Source organism: Telopea speciosissima, chromosome 1 (genome assembly GCF_018873765.1).
Source record: "Telopea speciosissima isolate NSW1024214 ecotype Mountain lineage chromosome 1, Tspe_v1, whole genome shotgun sequence".
Classification (NCBI taxonomy): Eukaryota; Viridiplantae; Streptophyta; class Magnoliopsida; order Proteales; family Proteaceae; genus Telopea; species Telopea speciosissima.
In genome coordinates this window covers 75,991,421-76,006,110 of record NC_057916.1, presented here as the reverse complement: position 1 = coordinate 76,006,110, position 14,690 = coordinate 75,991,421, and the positions used below count along the sequence as shown (strand labels likewise).

Below are 14,690 nucleotides of genomic sequence, written 5' to 3'. Positions count from 1 at the left end.
CATGCTAATAGCACAGGCAATATTTAGGCGAGTACGAGATAAATCGATTAGTCTCCCAACTAGCCTCTGATAGGTACTATTGTCAACCGGTTCTCCATCCTTATTGCGAAGATGAGAATTAGGCTCCACAAGGGTGTTAGCAGGCTTACACCTCAACATTTCTATATCGGTCAAGAGATCAATAGTGAATTTCCGTTGTGAGAGGGAAATACCTTTAGCTGAATAGGCTACCTCTATGCACAGAAAATACCTCAATTTTCCTAGGTCTTTGATCTCAAACTCTTGTCCTAGGAATTTTTTCAAGGAAGAAATTTCCTCCATGCTACTTCCAATGATGACAATGTCATCAACATAAACAATCAAAATAGTGGAATCTCCCTCTCATCAATTTTCACCACCTCATTATCCATCCTAGTGTAACCAAAGTTACACACTATATCCTCCATCTCCATTCTACTTGTCTTAAAACTTTTCGATTCCAAGATTGATAACCACAACTCCAACTTAGTGTTAATCCCTGCTTTTGTCCCATCCACCAAAACAATATCATTAGCAAAAAGTATACACCAAGGAACTTCATCTTGAATGTCTCTGATTAAATCATCTATGATAAGTGCAAACAAATAAGGGCTTAAAGTTGATCCTTGATGTAACTCAATGGTAATTGAGAATTTACTACCTTGGTGCCCCACAATTCTTATGCTAGTCACCACACTATCATACATATCTTTAATTATGTCCACATATTTACATGACATCCTTCTCTTTTCCCGTATATTCCAGATTAACTCTCTAGGGATTCTGTCATAAGCTTTTTCTAGGTCAATAAAGACCATATGGAGATCCTTCTTGTGCAATCTCTAAATCTTTCAATGAGTCTCCTAAGTAAAAAGTTTTATCATGGATCTTCCTGGCATAAAACCAAATGTTAGGGTTTGGTGGTTTAGAGGATTAGAAGAAGAAAGGTTAGGGTTGGGATGAATCAAACTCACTGTTGTTGCAGAATTTCCTTGGCAGCAGCTTGTTTAATTGAGAAACTTGAATAAAAATTGAATCTTCAACTAGAACTTGAAGGAGAGCTTCAAAATAACCACCCAGCCTTCACACCGCAAGGCGTTGATTGGATCAAACACCAATCCCACCAACGAACCACCCGGGCTTCCCACCACAAGGTGTCAATCGGATCAAACACTGATCCCACCAGCCTTGATCAAACACAAGACAAAAAACTTCAATGGAGAAGAAGAGCAGCAAAAGCTTTTCATTAATATCAAAATTCGTGTTCAATGTCTGCCCCCTTACAACCTTATATAAAAGACTCAAAAATAGATTCCTACACTAAAAAGGAAAGGCCTAACCCAATCCTTAATCTATTAGGTAGCTTCAACTAACTAGGAAACTGAAATACTAAAGGAAATAGACTCAAAACATGGCTGGACTTATAGAGTCCTAATTCAGCCCAATTTAAATAAAATTAAATAGTCACATGACCACTTAACCAAGTCACATGGTCACTAACCAAATAAAAAGAAATCTACTAACTAATCCCGTATGTAACCTTAGTACCCATATTTTACGCCCATATAAGTGGCTTATTACATAGAAAACCCATAGGATTAAAGGCCCAACATGTATATTACCCAACCCTAGACTTATTCCTAATAAAAGAAGCCCAGTTTGGTGATAAATCTGCATCAACTCTCCCTAGCTTGAAAAAATTCGTCCTCGAATTTTGCAGTGATTAGGGGGAAACAACTAGTGAGTAGCAGCTTTGACCATTCCCAAACAAAACTCTGGTAATCTAGGAACATTAGGAATAAAGACTTCAACCCTAGGAGTTTTCTCTTCAAAGTAGTGAGGTGGAATCACAAACTCAATAAACTCTTCGATGGTAGAAATAACATCAAGGGTGGTGCAAGATTTATATGGAGTGTATGCATAGTCATCCTTAATCACGACCTCAGCTGGTACTACTGCTTGAATCGTGTCTTCATGAACCTCTGTAATGCAATCCTTAGCTTTGGTAACCTTCTCATCGAAGACTTGAGGCACAAGCTCCACCTTGTCAAGAACATCATCTTGAATGTCGATGATTTCTTGTGGAGTGTTATCGACCATCACTTCATCTTCCATGATCTCAGCTTTGTCTACTTTGATCTCTTCAATATAGACCTCTTCGGTAGAAGCTTCTACATGTTAACTTTCCATTAGGGCTGCAACAAGGTCGGGTTGGGCCGGGCTTTTTAAAACCCTAGCCCAACCCTGAGTCCCCTTAGCTGGGCCCAGGCCCGCCCTGACCCTGATTCAGGGCCTAAATACCATGACCCTAACTCTGACCCTGACGGGCCAAGCCCAGCCCAAGCCCGCCCTGATTGGCCCTGCAATAATTAAATTAAACTTACAAGACAAAAGATGTAAGAGAGGAGGCTTGAACCCAAGACCTTTTGGTAGCTATTGGATTTTACACAATACAAACTACCAAGTGCGCTAAGTACATGATATAAATATAATACCTTTTATTTTTTAATAAATAAAGAAATTTCTTCAGGGCCAAAATCAGGGTCGGGCTGACCCGAGGTCTCAACCCTGACCCAACCCGACCCTGACTCAGGGCCAGGAGTTTCTGGCCCTAACCCGCCCTCAGGGCCAGAAATCTTAGCCCAGGCCCTGTTCGGGCTCAGGGAGGGCCAGGGCGGGTTCGGGCCGACAGGGCCAAACTTGCAACCCTACTTTCCATCTTTGAAGCTTCAGGCATTGTCTCTTTCTTTTCATCACAATTCACTGTGATCATTTCAGCTTTATCTTCAACTTGTGCTCTCTCAATTTCCTTTGGCAATGTAAATTTGTATTCAACCGCTGTTTTAACACTGATGATGTCAGATTTCCAACACTCATCAACTTGCAAACTGAATCTCATTGATAGAGGCTTCCAGTTGTCTTCAGATTTGAAGGTCTTTTGGTGATGATGTTGTCGAAGAGAATTTAATTGACCTTGTCGTCGAGTTTTGAATGCATGTGGTAGATATTTGTCACTCAATTCTTGCTTCATCTTTGCCCATGTAACGGGTGCTCTACCAAGGTAGTCAAGATCATTCTCATGATTTCTCCACCATTCACGGGCGGAACCTACTAGCTTATTACGCGCTAGTCTCATCTTTCTAGACTCAAGCAAATCATACTAGTCAACATAATCATCTGAAGTAGCTAACCAAATATAAAATACATGTGGATCATGTCTGCCATCATATTTCTTCAACTCGAACGCCTCTGGAGGTCTAGGCTGTTCCTAGTAGTCTCTGTCTTCTTTGTTTCTTTCCTTGTCTTTTCTGTCTTCTCTGTTCCTTACTGGAGTAGTTTGGTGTTGCTCAATTTGCTGCAACCTTTCATTCATAGTTTTTGGAACAGCTTGTAACTGCTGAAGCATCGCAATAACCTTTGGCATAGGGTCAATTGCTGCTGGCAGCAAGGGTTGACCATGTTCATCCATGCTTTGATACCACTTAATGTAGCCCTTGATTGGTAGGAGACCAACTAGGAGCCAATAAACCAGGATATGTTATGAACAGGTGAATCAGCTAGGTCAAAATAGGGTCTTTGGTGAAATTAGGGTTATGGTTAGGGTTAGGGTTTGGTGTTAAGGTTATTGTTAGCATTATTAGGAGTTATTTTTTCTTTAGTTCAAGCTAGATCTTCTTTCTTTACTTATTTGTATAATCCAACTTGAGGGGGAGTGTTGGAATATGTAATCCAGAATACTGTGGGGGTATTCTGATCTTTTTGGGGTAGTTTTATTCTTCTTATGCTATTAAGTGTAAGTGGGCTATGTGGGTTTTATTCTCACATCGCCTAGTTTAATCTCTTTGTAATTTTCCCTATAATAGAGGGGCTTACCTATCAATGAAAACAACACATTATTTTCTCTCATTCTCTCTTTTTAACCCACGATTCTGCCAACATGGTATCAGAGCTGGTCTGATCTCGGTTAGAAAAAGAGAAAAAACCCTACTCCATCTCTCCAATCGACCTCTCCTTCTCTCTCTCTCTCTCTCTCTCTCTCGGCTTCTCTTTCTCTGGTTTTCTTCTTCTTCTCCTTGTAAGGGGGCAGCACTAATGAGGTAAAATCCCTGACCAATGATTTAGTTGCTGCCCTCCTCCATTCTATCTACTTTTTTATAGTAACATACTGCTGGAATCATCTTTGCGATTTGGGGTTTTTCAGAATTTTTTGAAGATCAACTTCCTATTACTATTAAAGGCTGACCTTCCACCATTGGAGCTCCCTATGCACCCTTCTCCAGCCCCTTTCTACCATATTTCATTATCCTCATTCCCTATTTCCTTTTTCTCCAAGCTTTAATTAATTCCAGCCACCATACCCTAATCGATCTCAACTTGTCAGGGTTTTTCAAAACCCTGACTCCAATCGATTTTGGTGTTTCCTTTTTCACAAGCCCTACTCGACCTAAGTTTGGACCCTTTCTGATGGCAGGATTTGTTTCTACAGCAAAAATTCCTTAACCTGCTAATTTGGTTACCTGCCAAAAACCCTGACTTTCAGGTTTCAGTTTTTGCTAATTTTTGGAGGGTTGATTACTCCCACTTCAAGGACCAATCAACCTCAATATTGCACCTATCCAAGTTTTTTGAAGACCCCTACCCTAATCGATCTTTTCTTTTCAGGGTTTTCCAAAACCCTGATAAAATCGATTTGGGCTAGGGATGTTTGCTGCTGTTCGAGTGCTTTGGAGGTGATTCTAACATTAAAAGAGAACTATCCTTCATCGGTTCAAGGCTTGAAGAAGGTCCTTTATGCTGGTGTAGTGCTGTAATGCTGCCCTGCTCTACTTCTGCGATTTTTTGGAGTCTCTCCCCTTTGAAGATCAGGTCTCACTCTTACTGGAGATTGATTGTTCACCTTGGAGGTTCCATTCTAACAGCCTTGGTCAACATCTATTACATGTCTACATCAGCAATTACAGCCCCCTTTCCCTAAATCGATCCCAATTTCAGGGTTTTCTAAAACCCTGACAACAATCGATTTTAGGGTTAGGGTTTTCCTATCAAGCTCATATTTTGAGGAGAGTCTTATGCATATCAGAGGAGTATTCAACCCATATTTCAGCATCATTCATCAGTTATTTTTGGAAAAAATTCAGGTTCATTCTTATGGCTCGATTTTTCCAATTATCAACCTATTTTCCTTGTTTGTATGTGGCTTGTTGCTTCAACTACCTATTGGATCTACTGAGTGATTATCCTATATTTGCTGGTTCTATTGAGCTTTACTACCTACCTTGTTGGTTCTATTGATTGGCTTCTGTAAGCATGACTGGTTGACATGTTACTGCTGCCTTTATGTGGACTATTGCTGCCCTATTATTGAGACTGAGTATCCTACTATTGGAGATTGAATTTCTTTCATTATTGAAGACTCGAATCTACTACCCTGGAGATCAGTATATTTGGGATTACAACAGTGTGTTCCAAGGTTATTGGTTGCAACTACGAACCTATTCAGTTATGTGAAGCTTTTTTGGTTCATATCCGGCTTACTTTGAGACCTTGATCCTAGCCTTATTCACAAATTCAGATCTGATCCAAGGATTTTGTTGAAGCTTCTTACATCCATTGTTGTCCAGATATCTTCGTCAATTCTATTTAGCATGTGGGAGTTTATAGTTTGGAATTTTGCACACTGGTTCTTCCTTGTGTGAAGATCGATCAAGTTTTTGAAGAATGGTGCCTTCTCCTTCTGAAAATCAGACCTGTTTTTTTTTATAATTCAGATCTGATCATTGGAGATTGGTGTTTTGGAATTAGTTTGATCGATTGAAAAAGGTTGAAGATTACTGTGTTGTATTGTTTTTGTCCATGGTTCATTATCCCATTGCTCTTTTCACTTCACCACCTCCCAAAACATACCTTTGGCATATACCCATAACCCCTTAGGAAGTTAATGGTATTTTCTAATTTGCCATTTCTTCCTTTTCCATTACCCTTAGCACCTCTTGGAAAATTCTGGAATATTATGTTTTTTCCCTATCTCTTACATCATCTCTGTTATGTCCACGTGTATTCTCTGTTAGAAGATCAGAGTTTCACCATTGCCAATGGGTATCTACTTTGTTATTGGGTTGAGTTTGCCGTAAGGGGGAGATTGAAGATATTTGGTTATTGCCTGCCTATATGAGGTTCTACAGTTGGGTTGATTTTTTCTGCTGCTTGATCTTTTCTACTATCTTCAAGATTATCAGTCAGAGATTCATCACTAGACAGCTGTTAAAGATTGGTGAAAATTTGCTGCTCAAGTCTGCCCAGGTTTTGAAGACCTATTTTTTTCAAGTTCTTGAAGGTTTATTTGGGAGCTGCATTCATTTGTCAAGCTGGATTCTGCTACAACTTAGTTTTTTCCCTTTTTTTGTTCAAGTTGGGCATTAGTACCTTGTATGCGCCAACTTGAGGGGGAGTGTTAGCATTAGTAGGAGTTATTTTTTCTTTAGTTCAAGCTAGATCTTCTTTCTTTACTTATTTGTATAATCCAGCTTAAGGGGGAGTGTTGGAATATGTAATCTAGAATACCGTGGGGGTATTCTGGTCTTTTTGGGGTAGTTTTATTCTTGTTATGTTATTAAGTGTAAGTGGGCTATGTGGGTTTTATTCCCACATCGCCTAGTTTAATCTCTTTGTAATTTCCCCTCTATTATAAATAGAGGGGCTTACCTATCAATGAAAACAACACATTATTTTCTCTCATTCTCTCTTTCTAACCCACGATTCTACCAACAATTATGTCAAGTCAAGGTAGGGGAGTCTTTCAATGAAAGTCCTGAGATGTTTTAATGGAGGGAAGTATGCTGATTTGAGTTAACAGCAATTTAGGGTTAGGGTTTTAGGTTTTTGAAAAGTGTAAAACAGGGGAATCTAGGGTTTAGAGTGGGAGGATGGGGCTAGGGTTTGGATCGAGTGCTATAGGGGCAGGGGTGGAGGGTTTGAACTAAAAAAAGGAGGGATTTTACTGGCTGGTTTGGTCTGGGCAGAATTTAGGTTATGGGAATATTGTTCAGTGATGGGGGAATGTTAAGGTTTGGTGGTTTAGAGGATTAGAAGAAGAAAGGTTAGGGTTGAGATGAATCAAACTCACTATTGTTGTAGAATTTCCTTGGCAGCAGCTTGTTTGATTGAGAAACTTGAATAAAAATTGAATCTCCAACTAGAACTTGAAAGAGAGCTTCAAAAAGAACCACCCAAGCTTCACACCGCAAGGTGTCGATTGGATCAAACACCAAGCCCACCAACGAACCACCCGGGTTTCCCACCGCAAGGTGTCTATCGGATCAAACACCGATACCACCAGCCTTGATCAAACACAAGACAAAAAACTTCAATGGAGAAGAAGAGCAGCAAAAGCTTTTCATTAATATTAAAATTCGTGTTCCATATTTGCCCGCTTACAACCTTATATAAAAGACTCAAAAATAGACTCCTACACTAAAAAGGAAAGGCCTAAACCAATCCTCAACCTATTAGGTAACTTAAACTGACTAGGAAACTGAAATACTAAAGGAAATAGACTCAAAACATGGCTGGACTTATAGAGTCCTAATCCAGCCCAACTTAAATAACAATTAAATAGTCACATGGCCACTTAAGTTGTCACATGACCACTTAACCAAGTAAAAAGAAATCTACTAACTAATCCCGTATATAACCTTAGTACCCATATTTTAGGCCCCTAAAAGTGGCTTATTACATAGAAAACCCATGGGATCAAAGGCATGTATATTACCCAACCCTAGACTTATTCCTAATAAAAGAAGCCTAGTTTGGTGATAAATCTGCATCAGTTCTCCATAATAGTAATTTCTTGTCTCAAGTGGGTTTCAATAACCATCACCCATAATATCATAGTATGACTCATTAGTTCTATGCCTCTATAGTTATTGTAACTCTGAATATCACCTTTATTTTTGTCAATCAAAACCACGATGCTTCTCCTCCATTCATCTGGCATTTTCTTTGTGCTCATAATCTGATTAAACAGCTTGGTTAGCCAAGACAGACCATAAATTCCTAAGCTCTTCCACACTTTTATTGGGACCTCGTCTGGGCCTTGTGCCTCGCCTACTTTCATCCTCCTTAAAGCTTCTTTTATTTCAAACACCCTAATTTTTCGTATAGATTTATGACATGTGGTGTCTTGATGGGTAATGCAGTCTTCCGGAACACTATTACTCGAAATATCTTCCTTGAGTAGATTGCAGAAATAACCTTCACATCTCTACTTAATGTTGTTATAAAGATCTTCATATTTCTTCGCCCTAGCTTTTCACACATTCTTCTTTGCTTCATTTCTGGCAAATTTGTACCTTAGTAGATCCTCTACTTCCTTAGTCTTTTGCCATGTCTTAAAACTAACTTTCTTAGTTTAATGGCTGCTTGAACCTCATCATCCCACCACCAAGTCTCTCTAGAGGAATGACGTTTTCCTTTTGATTCGCCTATGACATCTTTAGCAACCTTCTTAATACAAGTAGTCATCTCATTCCACATTGTATTCGTGTCTCCCTCAAAGTCCCACTTTTCCTGTTTGACCACTTCATCAGTAAATGATTTCAAAGTATCTCTTTTTAAGCTCTACCACCTTGTCCTAAGGTAAATAAGCTCACATTTCTAACGATTCTGTGTAGTGAGGCACATATCAATGATCACTAATCTATGTTGTGTGGTTAGGCTCTCTCTTGGTATAACTTACAGTCCTTACATAACAATCTATTGGAACTTCTAGTTAGGAAGAGATATGATAATTTGTATTTTGGAACTTGTGGGTATGCCATGGTGAGCCCCCATTGAGAGTTTGAGGTCCTCTAGTGGTGAATGAGTCCCACACTTGGGTTGAGTAAGTCCCCAATACAGTGAGAGACCCAGAGTTAAGTTGTCTTCTCCGACCATTGAGTTAAGTGGTCCTCTCTAACTCTTGTTATCATGTACTTTTCTGCATTTCCTATCTTAATAGAATTTTCCTTTCCAGTTGAAATTCAATATCACGTACTCTGGGGAGTGGGGACTACAATATCAATTTACCTTATAATGTAATAGCTAGTGTTCTTGCTTTCCAAACAACCAGATAGCTATAAAATGGTTAGTGAGTCATCTAGTTCTGGTTATCCTTTTATTTTGGATCCTCCATAGTCCTCTACAACCCATATAGGCTCAGGCAAGAATCAAGGAGTTCCACCCACAATCTATATCCATACAATCAAAGCAGAAAGCAATACGCAAAAGAAAAAAGCTATAGTGGTCAAAATTGTCAATTTTCATCACTTAAATGAAAGATCTATACAAGATAAAGCAAAAGAGTCGTAAGCTTTTATTACTGCACATAAGTTTCAACAATCAACTGTCATAGGAAATGGTGAAATGAACTAAACTGCATGACTAGAATGTCTTTACGAGTATATTACTAGGAAAGCTACTGGAGTGAAGGTGTACCTGAAGTACAACAATGTTTTCGAAGAAGGACCTTATCATTTGGTTCAAACTTATATCTTTTCTGTAAGAGGAAATATCAAACCAAAAAGAATAGCTCAGAACTAACTCCACATAAAATTTAAGGTCTTGACTCAATGTAAAAGACTAGGCCAGAAATATCCAGGTAGCGCTAAAGTTCATCAAGGGAGATAATTACGCATCAAGGAAAAATCCACCGTCACTTAAGCATTTAACCCTGGCAGTCGTAGGTAGGAACTGGGTGAAGTTGTCACAGTGCAGAAAGGTTGCTAGACCCCCTGCGGAGCAACCTGATAGCAAAGCCTAGAAAAGAATACACACATATGAGCATGATACAAATGCATAGAAACATTAATATACAGATTTCAGATGTTCCATGTAATTTCTACACATTTAATGACTCCAGGCATGCACAGAATCCCAGTCATAACAAACAATGTCATTCATATGCAGCTGAAGGCCTCAAAACTCCTAACTTACAGCTTACAGGTCTGTGCAGCACAAGTATGGAGGGGTACTTTGTTAGTGTGTTCATGTGTCTGTATCTGTTTGTAAGGATGTCTGTATTCACACGTGGCATTGTAGTCTGCTAAGAACTATGGGAAGAGAGAAAGAACTTTATCTTTGAAGGAAAAGAGACTCCAATGAATGTGCAGAAGGTTTCTGAAAATTTTTCCCTCTGGTCCTCAGTTGCTAAGGTTCTGAGATAATTGATCTGCTGATTATAAGAACTTCATGGAGATTTACAACTTTTGGGGCTGGGCTACCTTGTGTATATGTAAATGTAGATTTAATTGTAGAAAGCTGTGTAGATAGTGGATTCCTCTACAAAGCACTGGGGGCAGGACATTTATTATTATAGATATACCACTGGTAAAAGAATGAAATTTGCACGACTTTATTCATGTTGGTTCTTAGCAACTATTGTGAACACGATGAAGTGAGCATTCAATTGTATGTGAAGAATGTCTACAACAGAAAAACCCTTAAGAGTTTCTTGCAAAAATGAAAGTTGCTTGATGTATGAACAATTGGAATTATGTATCTTAAATAAACATAATGTCATATACATGGGTGTCTGTATACGTAATCATGTACTTGTATTTGTTTAGCAAATACAAGTGGCATGAATCAAAGAGGGAAAATCTTAAAGAAAATGGAAATCGTCAATTGTACCTTATCTGCTTGGTTCAAGCCTTGAGAGAGAAGATCAAGAATGATGGCCTTCCAAATCCTTTGTCCTCTAAAGTAAAGCAATTCTGTCTGTTCATATTGCACATGTAGAACAATTTAGAAAACCACTTGTACATTCCTTGTTTTCCTGATGTCTCATTATCACAAGTTTCTTTACTGAGGAACTGCTGAATATTAATAAAATGTGAAGGCCTACGTATGCAATCAGTCATGATTTTGGATTTTTTCTTTTTCTTTTTCTAAGATTTGTATTATTAGGAAATGTTTTGATAATCCGGAACAAAGACAGTGTCATGGTGATTGACAAAATATTATATACATCAAAATGTAATCTTTTGTTTTATATAACCAAATAAGAGCTCTGAAAAGTGAAAATACCATTAAAGCTGTAGAATGTTGGAAAACTTAGGTAGTTTAATCTTGCCCGCTGTTTGTCGGTGTGTATGGAGGGAGACGAACATAGGGCTCTCACTTTATAGGATGACTCCCAAGGCAAAAGAGATGGTTTTATTTTTTGCGTCTGTTTGCAATGAATTTGTGGGTTTCTATCCAGAATTTGCAGTCGATGTGCTTTTTTCTCTCTGGCTGATACATACTGCTTTTATTGTCTAGACAAGCAGTTTGTATCTTTTCTATGATGGGTATTATTTCTCTGTCTCTAATAATATTTGACATCATGAGGGGAGGGGAAGCTCTTTAGAATGTGTCAGTATAATATTTTTACCAATCCCATTAAAGAAATTACTAATTAAGGTGAAGTTACCAAATACAGGCATAAGTTTTTCTAGTTTGCTGGCAGAACTCGAAATCAAAAGATTGCTACTGGTTTTCAATAAAAATCTCAACATTGAAAAGCATGAATTTTTTGTTAAAATGTTTAAACAACCCTATATCAAGGATGTGAGATTCATAAATATCAAGGACTAAAAATATGAACACTCTTCAATCATCTGTTTTTATGATAGAAGGGGCATTCTAGTAACTTCAAAGAAATATCGGCTGAGTAATCAATAACATACTCCATTGTCAAACTTCTCATCACCAGCAAAGGATGCTCCATCACAGTACCGAAGCTTCACCCGATTCCAATTGTAGAAATCTGACGTTCCAAAAGAAAAAACAAAAAAGGCACCATAGCAGTCCAGTCAAACCAATTTCAAACCCTGACTGTGATTAAACAAATAAACTACCTTATGGTGTCTTAAGTGATTTAGAACACTATATTCTTAGCAATTCAACAAGATATACCAGAGATAGGCCACAAGATACTAGGGGTAAGCCCAACCTAAGAGATGTCTGTGAAAGCCTATCCATCCAGTCTATCATGTTTCTGATAAGTAATGACAAAAAGTCCAGGAAACACGCAGGTTGTATTGATCTCCAAATTGTCGCAGTGCCATCGGGACATGGATGTTAAGCCATAGAATCATAGTTTTCTCAAGCTCAAACATATTCTATGGATAAAAAGTCTTCCAATTCCCTTTCTACTTTCCGATTCCCCATTCATGCTAACTCTGACGATGACATTCTAATTTTATTTTTTTTCAGAATCTTTGTCAGTCTCTTAAGTTTGTTTTTGAGAAGTGCTAAAGGGGGGGGGGAGGAGAAAAAAGAGTTACAAGTCAACTGAAAAAAGGTTGTCCTTGTGGGTGTAGAGACAGTTACAGCAAACAACCCAATAAAACATTTGGTGGACAGCTTTATAGATGGGAAGAACTGGAAGGGTAGATGTGATATATTGTGGGTGAATTTTGTCCCCCATCAAACAAGAGTTGACAAAATGCCTAATAAATTTGGAGTCCCGATGATTCAGTTCCTGCATTGTAGAAGCATGGAGGATGATACTAAGCTGCCTATGCCTCTGTTTTTTGCTGCCAATTGTTTACATGAATGAAGGGATATATAGGAGAACACAGATAGTACATGAAATATATTTCTAACCAATTGACTAACAGGATTGGACTCCACTCCACTTGAAGAGTACAGCCAGTGTTTCCTCAAATAAAAACTGTGGGATTGTAACTTCTTATTAGATGATTGAAAAAAAAAGTGGACCTTGTGCAGAAACCTTAGATTAGAATATCTCAAATTGAAAAAGTGAAACTGATAAAAGGGGCCATGTGGAAGAAGGTAGTAATAGAAGACGGAACCAACATTGGAAAGGTTTGGACATGTTTCCTACTCTGCTCCATCCATTTTTACCTCAATAGTGAAGCAAACTGATCGGTATGATTAATGGCTATGAATCACAAAAAAGGATCAACCAAATGAACAGTCCTGATTGATTGGTCAGAAACATCATGATGATGAAAAGCTGAAGAAGGAAGAAAGAACACATATTGCATACCAGGATTAAGTGACACATTGTTGCTCAGGATTCCAGAGAATACCTCCCACTTATTCATGTATCTTGTAGATCCTCGTCGAGTTTTCGCTCTCTCGAGGCATGATGCTACATCATTACACCACCCACCTCCCTATTTAAAAGACAGAACAGTTGATCAGAAGTATTATTAAGAAATAGTTATGCATAATTACATAAATCATAAAGATAATAAGCAGATGTCAGACCGACATGAACCTCACTTTTACTTCCTGATAAAATAATTTGAAAATAAAAGAAAAAAGAATTCTTTAAATTCTTCAGCAAAGAATACTCCAACAAGAAAAGAAGGGAAATTTACGCATACACCCCCTGTAGTTTACCTAAAATATGAAAAAAAAAACCCGAAGTTTCGAAAAATTGAACTTGTACACCCCTCTTATAAAAAATTGCAAAATCGATGGTCCGTTAGAACGTGACTATTATAAGTGATGATGTCATCGATAATTTTCACTTGAAAGGACCATTATAGCCTCTTCAAACTAAATAAACAAAGCTTTCTAACATATCCAAGATTGCTTAAATCTGTTATATTAAAGGAGTTATGTTCCGGTCAAAGTTAATTTGGTGTGCGCGAATGCTGTCAAAATGGCTCTGAATGAAAATAATTTCTTAGAAATCAAAACAAATGAATATTTTACCACACTTTTGGTTTTTAACAATGTTTTACCATATTAAGATTTATGAAATTTATAGTTTTGAGAAAAACCCCAGCATTAGAAAGTTGAAAATTTCACCTACCGCCGAAAATTCAGTTTTTATTCTTGAACTAGGGGGTTGACTTTTTATCCTTTTGGATTTTATTTTTTAACTGTTTTTATTGGATTCAAATAGGGGGTATTTGCTTATTTATGATTAATATCTTAAGTAAATGAAATACAAATACAAAAATATCTTGACTACTATGATTCTCAGTACACTGTGCGTACACTAGTAAACTTGGGTCAAACACCACAAGTACCATTTTGAGTGATTTTTTTGTGAAAATAGTTCATGCATTGTGTTTAGAATGTCAAAAGTAGGTTGTATCCAAAAAATCAGATTAAAAAAAGCATTTTCTAGGCCTTGAAACCACCAGCTAGAGTTGGCTGGGAAAAAATCATAGGTATCGACCATATCTCAGTTTCTGGCTGGTCGAAACCCGAGTTTTAGAACCTTGGGGAGAAGTTGGGGAGAGGAGGTGGAAGGGTTTTGATGGGTGGTTGTGGGGTTGGCTGAGATGGGCGGTGGAGGTCATGGACTTCACCTTGGCTGTAGTCGATGAGGGCAGCACCGGTGTTCTTCAGGGCAATGGAGTAGGCAGAATGAGGCGTTGAGGGCGTTGAGGGCCTTGACGGCATCTTTCATGAACTGCTTACGGTCTTTGCAGCGAGATACGGCTTCTTTGTTCTCGATCTTGGATTGGGTACAACTCATTTTGTTTGTTTTGAAGATTTGAACTTGTTGGGTGAATTTTTAGCTTCCTTCAGAAACTGCGTTGGTGACTTTGGTGGCCAGGTAGTGTACTGTGATTGTTTCAGTTTTTTTTCTTTTCTTTTCTTTTTGTGGGTGGGGAAGGATTGAAATATTTTATTTAGTTTGAAGAGTGTATAATGGCCATTTCAAG

At 38.2% G+C, this 14,690-nt stretch overlaps 1 protein-coding gene across 5 annotated transcripts in view; it reads right to left on the bottom strand.

Annotated features, from left to right (window-relative positions):
- The window catches only part of LOC122664651 (pectin acetylesterase 9), a 47,076-nt gene that overhangs the window by 10,993 nt on the left and 21,393 nt on the right, over window positions 1-14,690 (bottom strand). For all 5 annotated transcript variants that reach the window (XM_043860582.1, XM_043860573.1, XM_043860590.1 and 2 more), the window contains exons 4-8: window positions 13,049-13,178; window positions 11,721-11,800; window positions 10,684-10,770; window positions 9,686-9,810; window positions 9,490-9,550 (exon numbers count right to left, since the gene is read on the bottom strand). In XM_043860582.1, the coding sequence (XP_043716517.1) occupies window positions 9,490-9,550; window positions 9,686-9,810; window positions 10,684-10,770; window positions 11,721-11,800; window positions 13,049-13,178 (483 nt within the window). The remainder of the gene's footprint in view (window positions 1-9,489; window positions 9,551-9,685; window positions 9,811-10,683; window positions 10,771-11,720; window positions 11,801-13,048; window positions 13,179-14,690) is intronic.